This window comes from Talpa europaea (assembly GCF_964194135.1).
Source record: "Talpa europaea genome assembly, chromosome: 15".
NCBI lineage: Eukaryota > Metazoa > Chordata > Mammalia > Eulipotyphla > Talpidae > Talpa > Talpa europaea.
Window position 1 is genome coordinate 35,651,276 of NC_140083.1, and position 13,273 is coordinate 35,664,548.

The 13,273-nt window shown below is 39.3% G+C and overlaps 1 protein-coding gene across 2 annotated transcripts; it reads right to left on the bottom strand.

Moving 5' to 3' along the window:
- Positions 1–376: 376 nt before the first annotated feature.
- Positions 377–12,603, bottom strand: SLC35E3 (solute carrier family 35 member E3; the record flags this gene model as incomplete). Of its 2 annotated transcripts, XM_084255477.1 has the most annotated exons (5): positions 377–563; positions 2,665–2,747; positions 7,543–7,701; positions 11,263–11,373; positions 12,202–12,603. In XM_084255477.1, the coding sequence occupies 5 exons, from the start codon at positions 12,601–12,603 to the stop codon at positions 377–379; spliced, it is 942 nt and encodes a 313-aa protein (XP_084111603.1). The 2 variants fall into 2 exon arrangements, with proteins under 2 accessions (XP_084111603.1, XP_084111604.1); XM_084255478.1 differs by lacking the exon at positions 11,263–11,373.
- Between the last annotated feature and the right edge of the window lie 670 nt (positions 12,604–13,273).

Genomic DNA, 13,273 nt, shown 5'->3' on the forward strand with positions numbered 1-13,273 from the left:
AGGCGTATGAACACGGACAAGCCATGACACAGTTTTGTAGTATGTAATTTGAATTCTTTTGTCATTATTCTAGAACTTTAATTTCATGTACTTCATTTGGTATAACCAAACCCTCCTATATATTTCACACAATCATCTTGCAAAAGAGCACAAGTGATTGTTTTAGATAATTAAATTTTGGGGGACAAAAGGGTGTTCAGAAAAAAAAGATGTTCAAAAAGAGAAAGTCATATTTATGAATAAAATTTCTTTTGTGTTACTTCTTGCAAACCACCATTAATTTTGCATTATCATTTGTTTTCCGTCTTTGAAAATAACTTGCACACAACATTGTTTTATCTTCTTGGAGCAACTCTCTTTTCTCACAAAAACTCAATTAAGGACGTTGTACCAGTTTACTCTTACTTCCTTCCTGTTCACTGAGCTTAAAATGGGTATAGGCAAGAATACCAAATAATGTACATAACATGCCAACCCCCTGATTAACTGACAGAGGATCTTTAAATAAAACATATCCTCCAAATAAAGTAATGCAGAACTTGAAGTGTCCAAACATGTTATAGCTGAGGTTTCTGGCTAAGGATAAAAAGAGCAGCTGTTATTGTCTTATATACATGTGCGCGCGCACACACACACATGCACAAACCTCCTGTGGCTAGAAAGAACAGCATGAAACACACAGTGAACAGCAGTACCCCACCATCCTTTGCCCCACAAAAATGAACTTCAGTGAAGTACTGGAACAACCCAAGTTTAGTAATTACGCAGTTACAGAAGACTGCCTCAATCATGCCTGTTGACCTCTCCAAAGTAAAAGGACTACAGTATTAGGTTGAGAAAGAAATTCTCACTTAGGTAAGGTCTGGACACATTTTCAGGTTGTCATAATTAGAGGGAGGTACCTCTGGTATCTAATGGGTAGATACCAGGAATGCTGCTAAACATCTTACTATGTACAGGACAAGCCTCTGCAACAAAAAAATTGTTCAATCTGAAAGGTAATTAGCACTGAGGATGAGAAGCCTTGTTTTAATCTACTGTCAACACAGTCGCTCAGAGTGTGGTTGAAACATAAGTAATATGATGTCATTTCTCTGCTCACAACTTGAATGGCTTCTCAACTCGTCCAGATAATAGTCCTTATATAAATCTACACTCAGTTTGCTTCTGCTACCTCTGAGAGTCCTACTATATTCCACCCTCTGCTCATCCTACTCCATTCACATGTGCTTCCTGGTTGGTCCTTAGACCTCTCACCTGGTGTTCCCGCACCTGGAATGCTCTTCAGCTCCATCTGCATGGAATGAACTCATTTCCTGCCAGTCTTTACTCACAAGTCATCTTCTTGTTGAGTCCCTCCTCAATACCCTACCTAAAATTTCAACCCCAACGTATCATGCCTGCTTCTCTATTTTCTCCTTGGAGCTTAATATCTAACACTGTCTATGTATATTTTCTATTTTTCCTATTTATAGTCTGTCTTCCTCACCAGAATGTTAGGTTGTGAGAGCAAGGATTTTTGTCTTTTTGGTTCACTGCCATATCCCCACTGCGTGATATATAAGATATTCAGTACATGATATTTATTAGGTCAGTGAATGGCTTATAGTGGGTAGTCAATAAATATTTGTTGAGTGAAGGAGTGTTCTCAATCAGGGAATATATCTGGATGCTCTGATTTGGCAGCATGGTGCACATGTTCTGAGAAAAGACTACATGGGTTCAAATTTGGAAACCACACTTCTCAGCTCAGTGTGATCTCAGGTGAGCTACTTAACCTCTGCACCTTCATTTGCTTCTCTTCAAAAATACAATGGTAGAATTTACCACTTGGAGTTGCTGCAAGAATTAAACAGTCTGATACACGCTAAGTATTTCAAACAGCGCCTGGCACAAAAGAAATATTTACTAAATGTTGGTTTTTAAAAAACAATTGTGATCACTTGTTACTATTAATAGCTGGCAAATATGCTGTTTATTTACTTTGTGGACATCTCAGGATACTCTAAACTATTTCTTTACTGAACTATCTCTTTGATTTAGGAAACCTCCAGTATTTCTTTGCATTTGCTTCAGAGTGAAATGCAAAAAGAAACAGAATGACAAGAAGAATGTTAAAAACTGGACAGTTAATTTTGATTCAGACCTTTAGGGTATGACTTCACTTCTAAATTTGCAGTAATACTTAGAAAAACAGGCACACCCACATCCAAGTAAGTACAAAAACATACTCTTAAGTCAGATGTCAGTGATCTGACATTATCTTTTGTTATCTGTTAACCACACCTCTACTTTATTACTACAGATAATGAGAACTGATTGAAAACCCAAGCATCCATCCCATTATTCACTAAATAAATATTTATTTAATACTACTGTGTGCAAGGAATGGTGCTGAATGCTAATTTTAATAAGGGAAGAGATCACTGTTACTTAAGAAAATTCAAAACATTCATGACACAGAAAACTAACCCATTTCCTCATTTTATGTTTCTTCAGTCTCTATAGATGCTAGTAGTAGAATAGTAAAGATTAAAAATAACTCACTCTACTCAATTTAGTCATGCAAAAGAGTAAGTGCAAAACTCAAATAAGGAAATGACTGTGACAGAGTGTAGGCAAATAAAAAGCCTATGCATTTGTAAGTTGTTAGGAAAAGGATACGTGACTGGTGAAGTATTCCCAATGATCCAATAGATTGATAAGTTTACCATGAAAGCTATTATTCCAGACAGCAGCACCATAAGCTACAAATACACAAACACAAGAATAGCATTAATGCAAAGCAGTTGTAATCACTAAAATTATCAAGTAGAAATACATTTCACTGGCATTTCTAAAAACTCAAGTATCAACCATTAAGAATACAACTTTAGAAAAGAAAAAATCAGGGGCCTCCCTGGTGGCACAAGGGGTTAAGACGCAGCACTATGAGGCTATCCTCAGCCACTACAGCAAGAGTTTGCTCCCCGGCTAGGAAGGTGACCCACATGGTGCAGCAGACCTCTCCTGTCTTGCCTGCTGCTCCCCTCAGCAGTGTATTTCAGTTAGCCTGCCTGTTCTGCTCCCTACTCTGTCCCTGGTGAATCCTCTCACCCCCTGCATCTCTGGCCTGCACCTCAGCTCTTGTATGCATAAATAAATAAATAAAAAGCTTAAAAAAGAGAAAGAAAATCAATTTGGGAGAGAATAAGAACCAAGGATAAAGAAAAGAATGACTAATACAGAAACAATGGGCTTACAGCTTGATAAACACTGCAAGTCAAAGAGACCATAAAGCCTCCCCTGGTGGTGTAGGCGGTTGAGCTCAGCGCTGCGAATCTGTTCCCAGCCTCTGTAGCACCAGTTTGATCCTGGCCGGCCAGCCTGCCGGCGAGGGTCCCACATGTCGGGGTGGACCTCTCCTGTCTCGCCCGCTGCTCCCCTCAGCAGTGTATTTCGTCAGTCTGCCTGTTGTGTTCCCCGCTCTGTCTCTGGAGAGTCTTCTCACCCTCCCACGCATCTGGCCTGTACCCCGGTTCTTGTATAAATAAATAAATAAATCTTAAAAATATAATAAATAAAGAGACTGTAACTTGAAAATGCATTTAACACACTAGACTACTGAGCACCATAGCTTAGCCTAGATCATCTTAAAATGAGCTCAGAAAACTTCTGTTAGCCTACAGCTATGCAAAATCATCTAACATGAAGCCTATTTTATAATAAAAAGCTTAATATCTCACACGATCTTTTGAACACTGTATGGAAAGTGAAAACACATCTGTAGAGTATTGGTTGTTACCCTGAGAGAATATCCTACTACATATTACTAGCCTGGGAAAAGGTAAAATCAAAATTCAAAGTGTGGTTTCTATTGAACATACACTGCTTTTGCACCATCATAAAGTTGAACTGTCATAAATTAGGGGACTATCTACATTCAGAAATGTAATTTGGCTTATAGATCCCAACGAAAAATTATTTAATAATATTCTGCCCCTGAATGTAAATTTCCAGTTCATTTTTCTTATCCATCAGAAGAAAAATCATTTTGTAATAATTTCTTATTATAAAAGTAATATATAACCATTGTAGGAAAAAAAAGGAAATAAGGCATTCTTATAATTCCAAGCTTTCACCATTATTAATACCTTGGCATATATTCATCCAGATCTTTTTCCTATTGAACTGCTCATAGTTATCCTCATTTAAATAAAACAACAAACATTCATTAAGTATCTACAAAACTAGGCCAGATCTTGTGAGAAACACAATAGGTTCTTGCCCTTGGAGAGCTCAGAAACTATGTGATGATATAATAAAAATTATGATAATCCCAGCTTACACATACAGGGTATTTGTGGCAAGGATTGTTCTAAAAGTTTTACGTATATTAACTCATTTAATCCTCAAAAACACCTATGAGGAAGTAAAATGTTTTCCCTTTTTGCAGATGAGAAAAGAGAGCACAGAGAAGTAGTCATTTGCAGAAGATCACATAGTAAGAGGCAGGACTGAGATTTAAACTCTGGGAGTCTGGGTTCTGGAGTCCCTGCTATAACCCACTCTGCTATGCTTACCCATATGCGAGAGTATTATACAGGACTTACAACTTGGGCAATAAAAGACAACCTATCCTAAACTTTATCTAATGATCAGGCAAACAAAAATAGGTTGCATATCACTTCTAGGCAGAAGATATGATTTGGGGCTAGGAAAGCAAGAAATGTGTTTGGATCTCAAATGTATATATAGATTAAAGAAAGAAGTCTGGGATAGGATTTCAAACAAAGGTAATAGTATGAATCAAAGCATGGAGGCATGACGGCACTTGATGTCTGTAAATAGTAAATAAATCAACTTGCCTGTTCAAATATATCCCACAATTTTATTTAAAATGCTATAAAATCACTTTTTATTTCCCAGAACAAGTTAGATTAAATATTTGTTATGATTTAGATTAAGAAGCCTAAATTCCAAACAAAATATATGATATTTGAAGATTTTTTCCTGTCCCATGTGGGTATTTCAGTTTTTAGACCAGTGTGGTCACAAGAGGACTAAAGGAATTATACTTGTGTCCTACTTAGGTAAAATGAGTAATACCTCACTGATTTTATAACAGTGACATGTATTAAGAGTTAAATTATGAGACGCTTCAACCTCAAATATTTTAAAAACAATCCACTTTCACAGGGTTCACAAAAAGTACATTCCGGAGCTCTTAATGACTTAAACATCATTAGAAACAATTACAAGCTCTATTTTGAGACAATGGTGCCCTCTAGGGACATTAAGACAGAAGGTAGCTGTCCCTTATTAAATGATCTCATAGCTATGCTTAGTTTCTTGACCTTTTTTAATGGACTTTCTGCTGCCTGCTTTTTTCAAATCTACCAGAAGGCCTATATGGCAAAAAATCTCTCCCTTTCTAGCTTAAGGTGTGGAAGCTGTTATGGTTTGAAGACCAGGTAACTAAGATGGTCAGAACTTTTGTAATATTAAGAAGAGATATCTGAGGGCTTCCCCGGTGGTGCAGCGGTTGAGCGCTGGGTTGTGAAGCTGCCCGCAGCCTCTGTAGCGCAGGTTCGATCCCCGGCTGCTCCCCGGCCACCGGGCGAGGGTCCCACATGGCACGCAGACCTCTCCTGCCGCCCGCTGCTCCCCTCAGCAGTGTACTTCGGTCCTTCTGCCTGCTCTGCTCCCCGTTCTGGCTCTGGTGAATTCTCTCACCCTCCCGCGCTTCTGACTGTACCCAATGCTTGTATAAAATAAATAAATAAATCTTTGAAAAAAAAAAAAAAAAGAAGAGATATCTGAGAGAGAAGCCAGTGATTTCTACCTTGGAAAAAAAGTAGAAAAAAAAAAAAGGAAGTACATGAATTTGAAACAATTATCAACCTGCTTACAGGGAACATAGTGGAGTGGTTAAAAACAAGGACTTTGAAGCAGAATGGGTGAACTCAAATTTCAGCTCTGCTGATTAGCTGGGGGATCCCTAGTCAGTTATTAAACTCCCCCTCAGGTAATACAGGGACAAAAATAGTAATCACTTAATAAAGTTGTTAGGAGAATTACACAAGCTAATATTTGCAAAGTGCTTAGGACAGTGTTGGAACAGAGTAAGGGCTATGTAAACTTGTTAGATAACACCACCAATGCATAAGACATTCCTATTAACTTCCAAAGATTAAAGTTTTGAAAGCAGAAATTCCTTTCCTAAGCAAGAGGATTTTTTATATATATATTTATTTATATATTATATATATATATAAAAACTCAATATATATAAATATATACATATATAAAAAACTCAATATGTCTCAAAGTACATCTCCCTTTGATTTGGCAACTTTACTCCTAGGATGCTATTCCTGAGGACACATATACAAGGGTGATGATCACAGTAATATTCATAATGGTTGAGAACTGGAACTATTACACAGATAATAAAAATAATAATTTGGAGAGATTTCATTAGATATTAACGAAGAAAAAGCAAGCAAGATACAGAAAATCATGTGTGATATGATTCCACTTTTATCAAATAAACAAAAGTTGAATTTATGTACATGTACATGCATGTATGTGTATTGTGTATTTATGTGGGCTTGGTAGTACAGAGAACTGATATATGGAAGAATGAACACATGCTAGGAGTGAGGATGGGGCCATGGGATGTTGAAGTGTGTATAGGTAGGAAGGGTGAGTAAAAGAAATCTATAACAAAAACAGCATATAAATGATAAATCCATGTATATAAAATCACACCACACATGTGCGGTCCATGTGGATATGAAAAAGAGATCCATGAAATGATAATTCACCAAAACGGTAAAGTGAATACTATAGTGTTGCAGGATTCTAAGGGAACTTGCTTCTCTTTATATTTTCATATGTTTAAAATCTATACATTTAGTACATACTATTTATACCATTAAAACAAATAAAACAGGGCCTCCCCGGTGGCGCAGCGGTTGAGCGCTGGGTTGCGAAGCTGCCTGCAGCCTTGGTAGCACCGGTTTGATCCCCAGGCCACCCGGAGAGGGTCCCACATGGCGCGTAGATCTCTCCTGCCGCCTGCTGCTCCCCTAGCAGTGTACTTCGTCAGTCTGCCTGTTCTGATCTCTGCTCTGGCTCTGGTGAATTCTCTCACCCTCCCACGCTTCTGACTGTACCCAGTGCTTGTATAAATAAATAAATAAATCTTTAAAAAAAAAAAAAAAAGCAACAGAACTATATTTTCATTATAAAAAAAGAAAATGTCCAAATTATTTGTGGGCTATAACTTGGCATGGTGAGCACAGTAACCAGACACCAAAAGACCTGAATTCTAGTTCTGGTTTTGCCAGTACCTACATGCAATCTCTTAACATTTCTGTGCCTCGGTTTATTCATCTCAAAGTAATGCTTGCTTTGCCTGAAAGATGATTATAATGGATGGATCACTGATAATGTGAGAATGGATCACTGATAATGCTTCGAAAACTAAAAATTGTATCAACACCAGAGGGATGATTAACATGCTGTTTCTTAGACACCAAAACAATGAGACCTTACCAAAGCAGAAACTGACCAGGGACCAAATAATCCTCCTTCTCCAAACACTGGCTCAAAGAAGGGTACAGCGACCAGCAACATGGCAGAAGACATGGGAGCCTGGTAGTATAGCAGCTGCATGGAGTTGACTTGCAATTCATGTTGTTTGGCTCCTACCCACTGAAAATCAGGAGTTAAAAACAAGTTAGGCAGCAAAAACATACAATCACTCAATAAAGGAAAGATGCAACTTTAACCCCAAAGATGGGAATGTGGGGCATGGAATAGTCTATTCTACAAGACTTCAAAGATCAGTACTATAGATGAATATCCTTTAAGCACCTTGGTTGAAAGGTGTTTTATAAATTTAACTTCTGATAATCTATTTTCTTTTCAATTATAAGGGGGGGGGGACCCTCTTTTCTCCCAATCTTAGTAAATGGGGAAAAGTCAGTGCCTACAAGGGCCGAGAAGCACCAGAATCTTGGGAGAGTAAGGCAGAAATGGAGATGTAGATAATAAGGAAGAATACATGAAGTGTGTCAGGCATTTCTAGAAACGGCATCAGAATGAGAAGACTGAAGGGGCAGGGCAGGCTAGTTAGTGACTGACAGTATCTCTGCCCTCTTGGGTGCTTGTCAGTGTGTGCAACTGAAAGGTATGTGAAGTCTTTCCAGTTGCTTTACAGAACCCAATCAATAGTACAAGGAATTTTCCTCTTTAAATGTAACTTTTCTGTGGGTGATCCCCCAACATACCTCAATAAATTAGATAATCACAAATCATAAAAGGCCCTATGATTCAGTAAAACCAACACCGCAAATCTCATTAGTCCTGAAAATATATCAAAAATATGACTGGAAAGGAAGCTGTAAAGAAAGTCTCAGAGGACTGTTAGACTATGATCTGGAAAGAACAGCCAGGCTTTTGAGTAACTGTTCCTACATAACTCTTTTTCCTGTGGGTCTGGGTATCCTGTTACATAAATTCTAAGTCTACAGAAATTCACCAAGACAAAAATAGAAGTGCAGGAAATCTGAAACATATTCCTGCCAGCCTTAACTAAGAATCTTCTGTGAATATGAAGAACAAAGAATTGATTCTTCTGCCTGCTGCTAGGGACATGCAGGGTGTGCAGTGCATGCCTGCCATTCCATGCTTTAGCTGCCTGTTTGCACAGAACTGCCTGAAATGGCGGTGACTCCTTGGATCTTCACTTACCCTGACTGGGGTAAAGTGTGACTTTTGCCCCCCACCCCTCTACTGAAACTGCTTTTCCAAAGGGCGCCATCACTTCCAATGACCTTAGCCCTCTTCCTCCCGCAGTTCTTGACAGGACCTTCATATTTCCCTTGGAAGAACTTGACTTCTGGTATGCTGTGCTTCCTCACCTCTTCCTTCACTTGCTGTTTTTAAGGTACATGTCTGGCCTTTTTTTATCTCCCAGTAACAAATACTATTCAATGAAATCTACAGCTCGAGTTCCTTACAGTTACATCTTCAACAGCTTATGGTCCATCTTAACTTAGATAACCCACAGGAACTTGTTTAAAATCAGGATCAGTATTTCCTTCCCCAAATTAGCTCTCACTGTTTTACTCCAATAATTAAGGAAATCATCTCCTCCAAGGATCAGACTCTTTACTTTCTTCATGCATGTTCAATCAGGTCTCTGGAGTCCATTTTTGTCTTTCCATGTCTACTTCCACTGTCTTTGTATAGGCCCTTTTTGTCTTCCCCTTGAGCCATGGAGAGTTTCCTGTGATTCAGCCTGTCACTCTTCTCTCTCTGATTCAGGCTTCACTGCCACCAGACTTAAGTTTCTAGAACATGAGCACGCTTCCTTAGCATGACATTTAAGACTCTCTGCCATCTGGCTGCACCCACCCCTCAGTCTGTTTTTCCACAGCCTCACTAAACAAATCAAGTTCTCCAAAAATGCCCTGTACTTTCACACATCATTGGAAAGAAAGACCTTTGCTATATTTCCTTGCTAAGCAAATTCCTGTGTATGCTTAAATTTCAGCTAACTTTTCCATGAAGTCTCACCTCGCCAAACTCTTAGAGTACTGTCACTTTCTCCCTGGTATTCCTCAGAACTTTCCTCATGCTGAGGGATGCTACTTATGATTAGCTGTCTACACATGTTGCTATAATGTAGCTGATTTTCATCCTTGTACCTTCATAGCAGAGCATAAAGCAGAAATCTGCTGAAGGAATCAATCAATCATCTTTCTAAAACTAGAGGTAACAGCTGATCTCTCATCTTCTAACTTCTTTTAATGTCCCATCAGTACAAGAGAAATAATTTAGAAATTACACCAGGATATAGTGGAAAACATAACTTTCTTTAAATGTAATTTTCTGGGACTATACTGTCATAGTTTTATTATTTATTAATAATACAAACCTCTATCCATTACTTAGTTTATAATTATTCAGTGTCCAACTCATTTCAATTATTTACCTGATGGATATAGAATGCTATGATTCAAATCTATAGCAACTTTGATTCAAATCTATAGCAAAAACAGTTGTATTGGCATGGGCAGTAAATACCATGGATTGAAATTAAAGGAATACAAGAAATTCTAATACTCAACAAATAACATTTCTTGTTATATTTAATCCATACTGGCTAAAAGATTCATTTAACAGAATTTAAATTCACCAAATCACAACCAAAAATGATTATTTTTTAAAGTACAAAGCTGAGTTTTTCTGTAGTCAAAGAATATTTTAGAGTTAAATGACAAGTTGATGTAAGGGGTGCTTCATTCTTTCATGCCACTGGTCCCCACTTTAAACTGTTTCCCTGCCACTAAAAAGTCTACTTAACCTTGGAATTTTTATATAACAATGTTTTACAAATGATCAGTACTGAAAAAGGTTAGGCTGCTAAGGTTGTATTACTGAATTCCTAACATTCATAATAAGAATGCCTTAGTTTTTAAGTAGTGGATGTAGTTTTTAACTAGTGGATGTAGTTTTAGCTACACATTTTGGTACTGGTTCCCCATGCAGGCACATCCAGAATTTTCAGTCCAAGGTTTTCAGTATAGAGAAAATACTGTTTCACTGTACCTAACACCAAGTTATTTTTTCCCCACTATATAAAAATGAAAAACATACTGATTGATATTTTATGATAATGAAGTAAATAAATCTATGAACAATTTTTTAATGAATGCCTTTTACAGGCAAAGCACTGTGCTAATACAAGTGAAATACCCATTGCTATAAAGTCCTCCATTAATATAGACAAGTTATTAGAAGCCAATATTCAAGATGTAACAACAGCATATTTTATGAGGCAAAGATTTATAAATCAGAAATTTTCCTTTCTCATTCAAATTTTTGGATGTGTACTCACTCCTTCACAGTGACATTATAATTAAAGAGTAAATGATCAATATAACCAATGAACTCTGTTTCAAGAACCTTACTACACATTTTGTAAAGCTTTCCCAGAAAGTAATATAATGTCACCCCAAATTCAAACTGTTAAGCATGGGTATTATACACTTACAAACAGGTAGGTAGGTATTTGGTGAACAGCACACACCCAAGTTTCTCTTTTTCGCCTTTCTTTTCTTCACCTTGAGTCAGACAACTTATGCAATTATGCTTTCTTCCCAACAGTCTATTGTCTCTATACTGTATTTTCTAAACCTTGGGATACAGCTTCAAAATTTATGAAATCTGCTAAAAAGGAACATAAAGAATAAAAAAATTACCAACCACTTGATAAAGGGATGTAACTAAAACACCAAGAGCAGCAAACACCATTCCAAGGAAATTAAACTTCACATCGTAATAAGAATTTAGGATTACACCTAAAGTAATAGGAATCTGTAAAGAAAAAGAGGTAAATGTTGTTCAGGTTAAATTCATAAGACATAAATTTAATATTCCTTTCAGTGTCTTATAATATCACTGGGAATCAATGAACCTCCATTGTCTTTTTTTCCATTTGAAAACAGGGACTGTTAATCCCATTTTCTCAAAGTGAAATATGACAATTCCTTATTTGCATCCCCATTTAATTCTGTTTAAAACAATGAGTTCACTACTGCACTTTGCAAGAAAGGAGTTTCATATGCATGCAGATATTAGTAAATGGTCAGCAAACTAGTGACTAACCATACCAACATAAACATGTACAAAACCATTAAGATTTTAAATACTGTAAATTACAAGTTCCAAAATTTAGTCGGAACCTCCATTCTCTTAAAAGACACCTCTGCAAAATATCCGCTGCAAACATACACAGAGGACCTGTATTTTATGGTAAACCTTAAACGTCTGCATCCATGTTTTAATTCCCCCTTGGGAGGAGACCCGTTTTTCAACTTGGGCTTTTGCAAAAAATCTGATAACACTGAATTGCATCACCCGATACTGCTTTCTTTTCTTACGGATTTTCACCAAAACGTAGTGATTAAATTACACAAGGCACACTCTTCTAGGCTAAAAGCCCAGCAGAGTGACAAGATGGATTTTTTCCCACCTTCCCCAAATAAACCTGAAGTTCACGTGCTCACAGATGACTCATTTGTGGATTTCAAGATGATGGAAAATGAGCTTGGCGCAAGGTTAAATATTCAAATTTCCCGGGGAGAAAGTCGGTCCAGAAGTTGAGTTGTTAGAGGTGCGCCTAGCGAAGCTGGAGCTACTCACCAGCGTGAGTTGTATTTTGGTGGAGAAGGTTTTCTTGTAGCAGAGGGTCTGGATGACTATGATCACCGGCGTGGTCATGGCCTTGGCCAGCTGATAGGTGCCTATGGTGTTGTTCTGCAGGGAGAGGTTGGTGAAGACCACGAAGCCACAGAAGCTGAGGGCCAGGAGGAGGAGCCTGGAAGGCGGCAGACTTTTGGGGGCAAATATGTCCAGTTTCTGGCAGATAAACAAGCCTAGCCAGGTGACCACGAAGTGCACCAGCGTCAGGCTCATGTTGGGGAAGCCGTGGTGCACATAGATCCATTTGTTGAGGAACACGATGCAGATGGACACCAGCAGGTTGAGCAGGAGCCCGGCGGCGATGCGCCCGTGGCCCCGCACTCGGTCAGCCAGCGATACCATGCTCCTAGCGGCCGCCCCCCAAGCCTGGGGTCCCCCCAACTCTCGCAGGGCCCCCCCAGCCCGCCTCCGGCTGCCTTCCCCCTTCTCCGCCGCCGCTGCACCCTCTCAGCCGCCGGCCTCACCGCCCGGCCGGGGAGCGGCAGGAACCCTTCAGGTCCCAGTCAGGCGGCAACCCCGTGGCTCACTCATGCTCCGCCGCCGCCCGCTCACCACGCGACGACGCGACGGCACGTCCCGCACGCCCCGCCCCGCCCCCTCCCCCGCTACGTCACTCCGGGCGCCGGCGCGTCCGTCCGCACCGCGCAGGCGCGGTAGGTTCTGGGCGAGGCGAGCCGCGTCTTTAGTTTCCGGGCTCCTTGAGGGGCTTTGCCGGACCGTGGCTGGCCCAATGTGGGACCCCGCTCTTGAAGTTTGAATTGTCCTGTTTGATCGCTGCTCTCATGCTTGTGCAGTGCAGTGGGCTGTGCATACGTGGTTGGCACGTTTTGAATAGGAGACAAGTGCTGGGCATTTAGCACTGGCCAGGGCGGAAAGATGTACTCTTGACAGCATATTTTTAAACATTTTGTTTTAAAAATCTAAATATACAGAAGACTAGGCAGTGTGATGAGCCGCATTTATTCATCATGGTGACCAAACTGTTCAGATTCTCTTTTTTGAATCAATATTT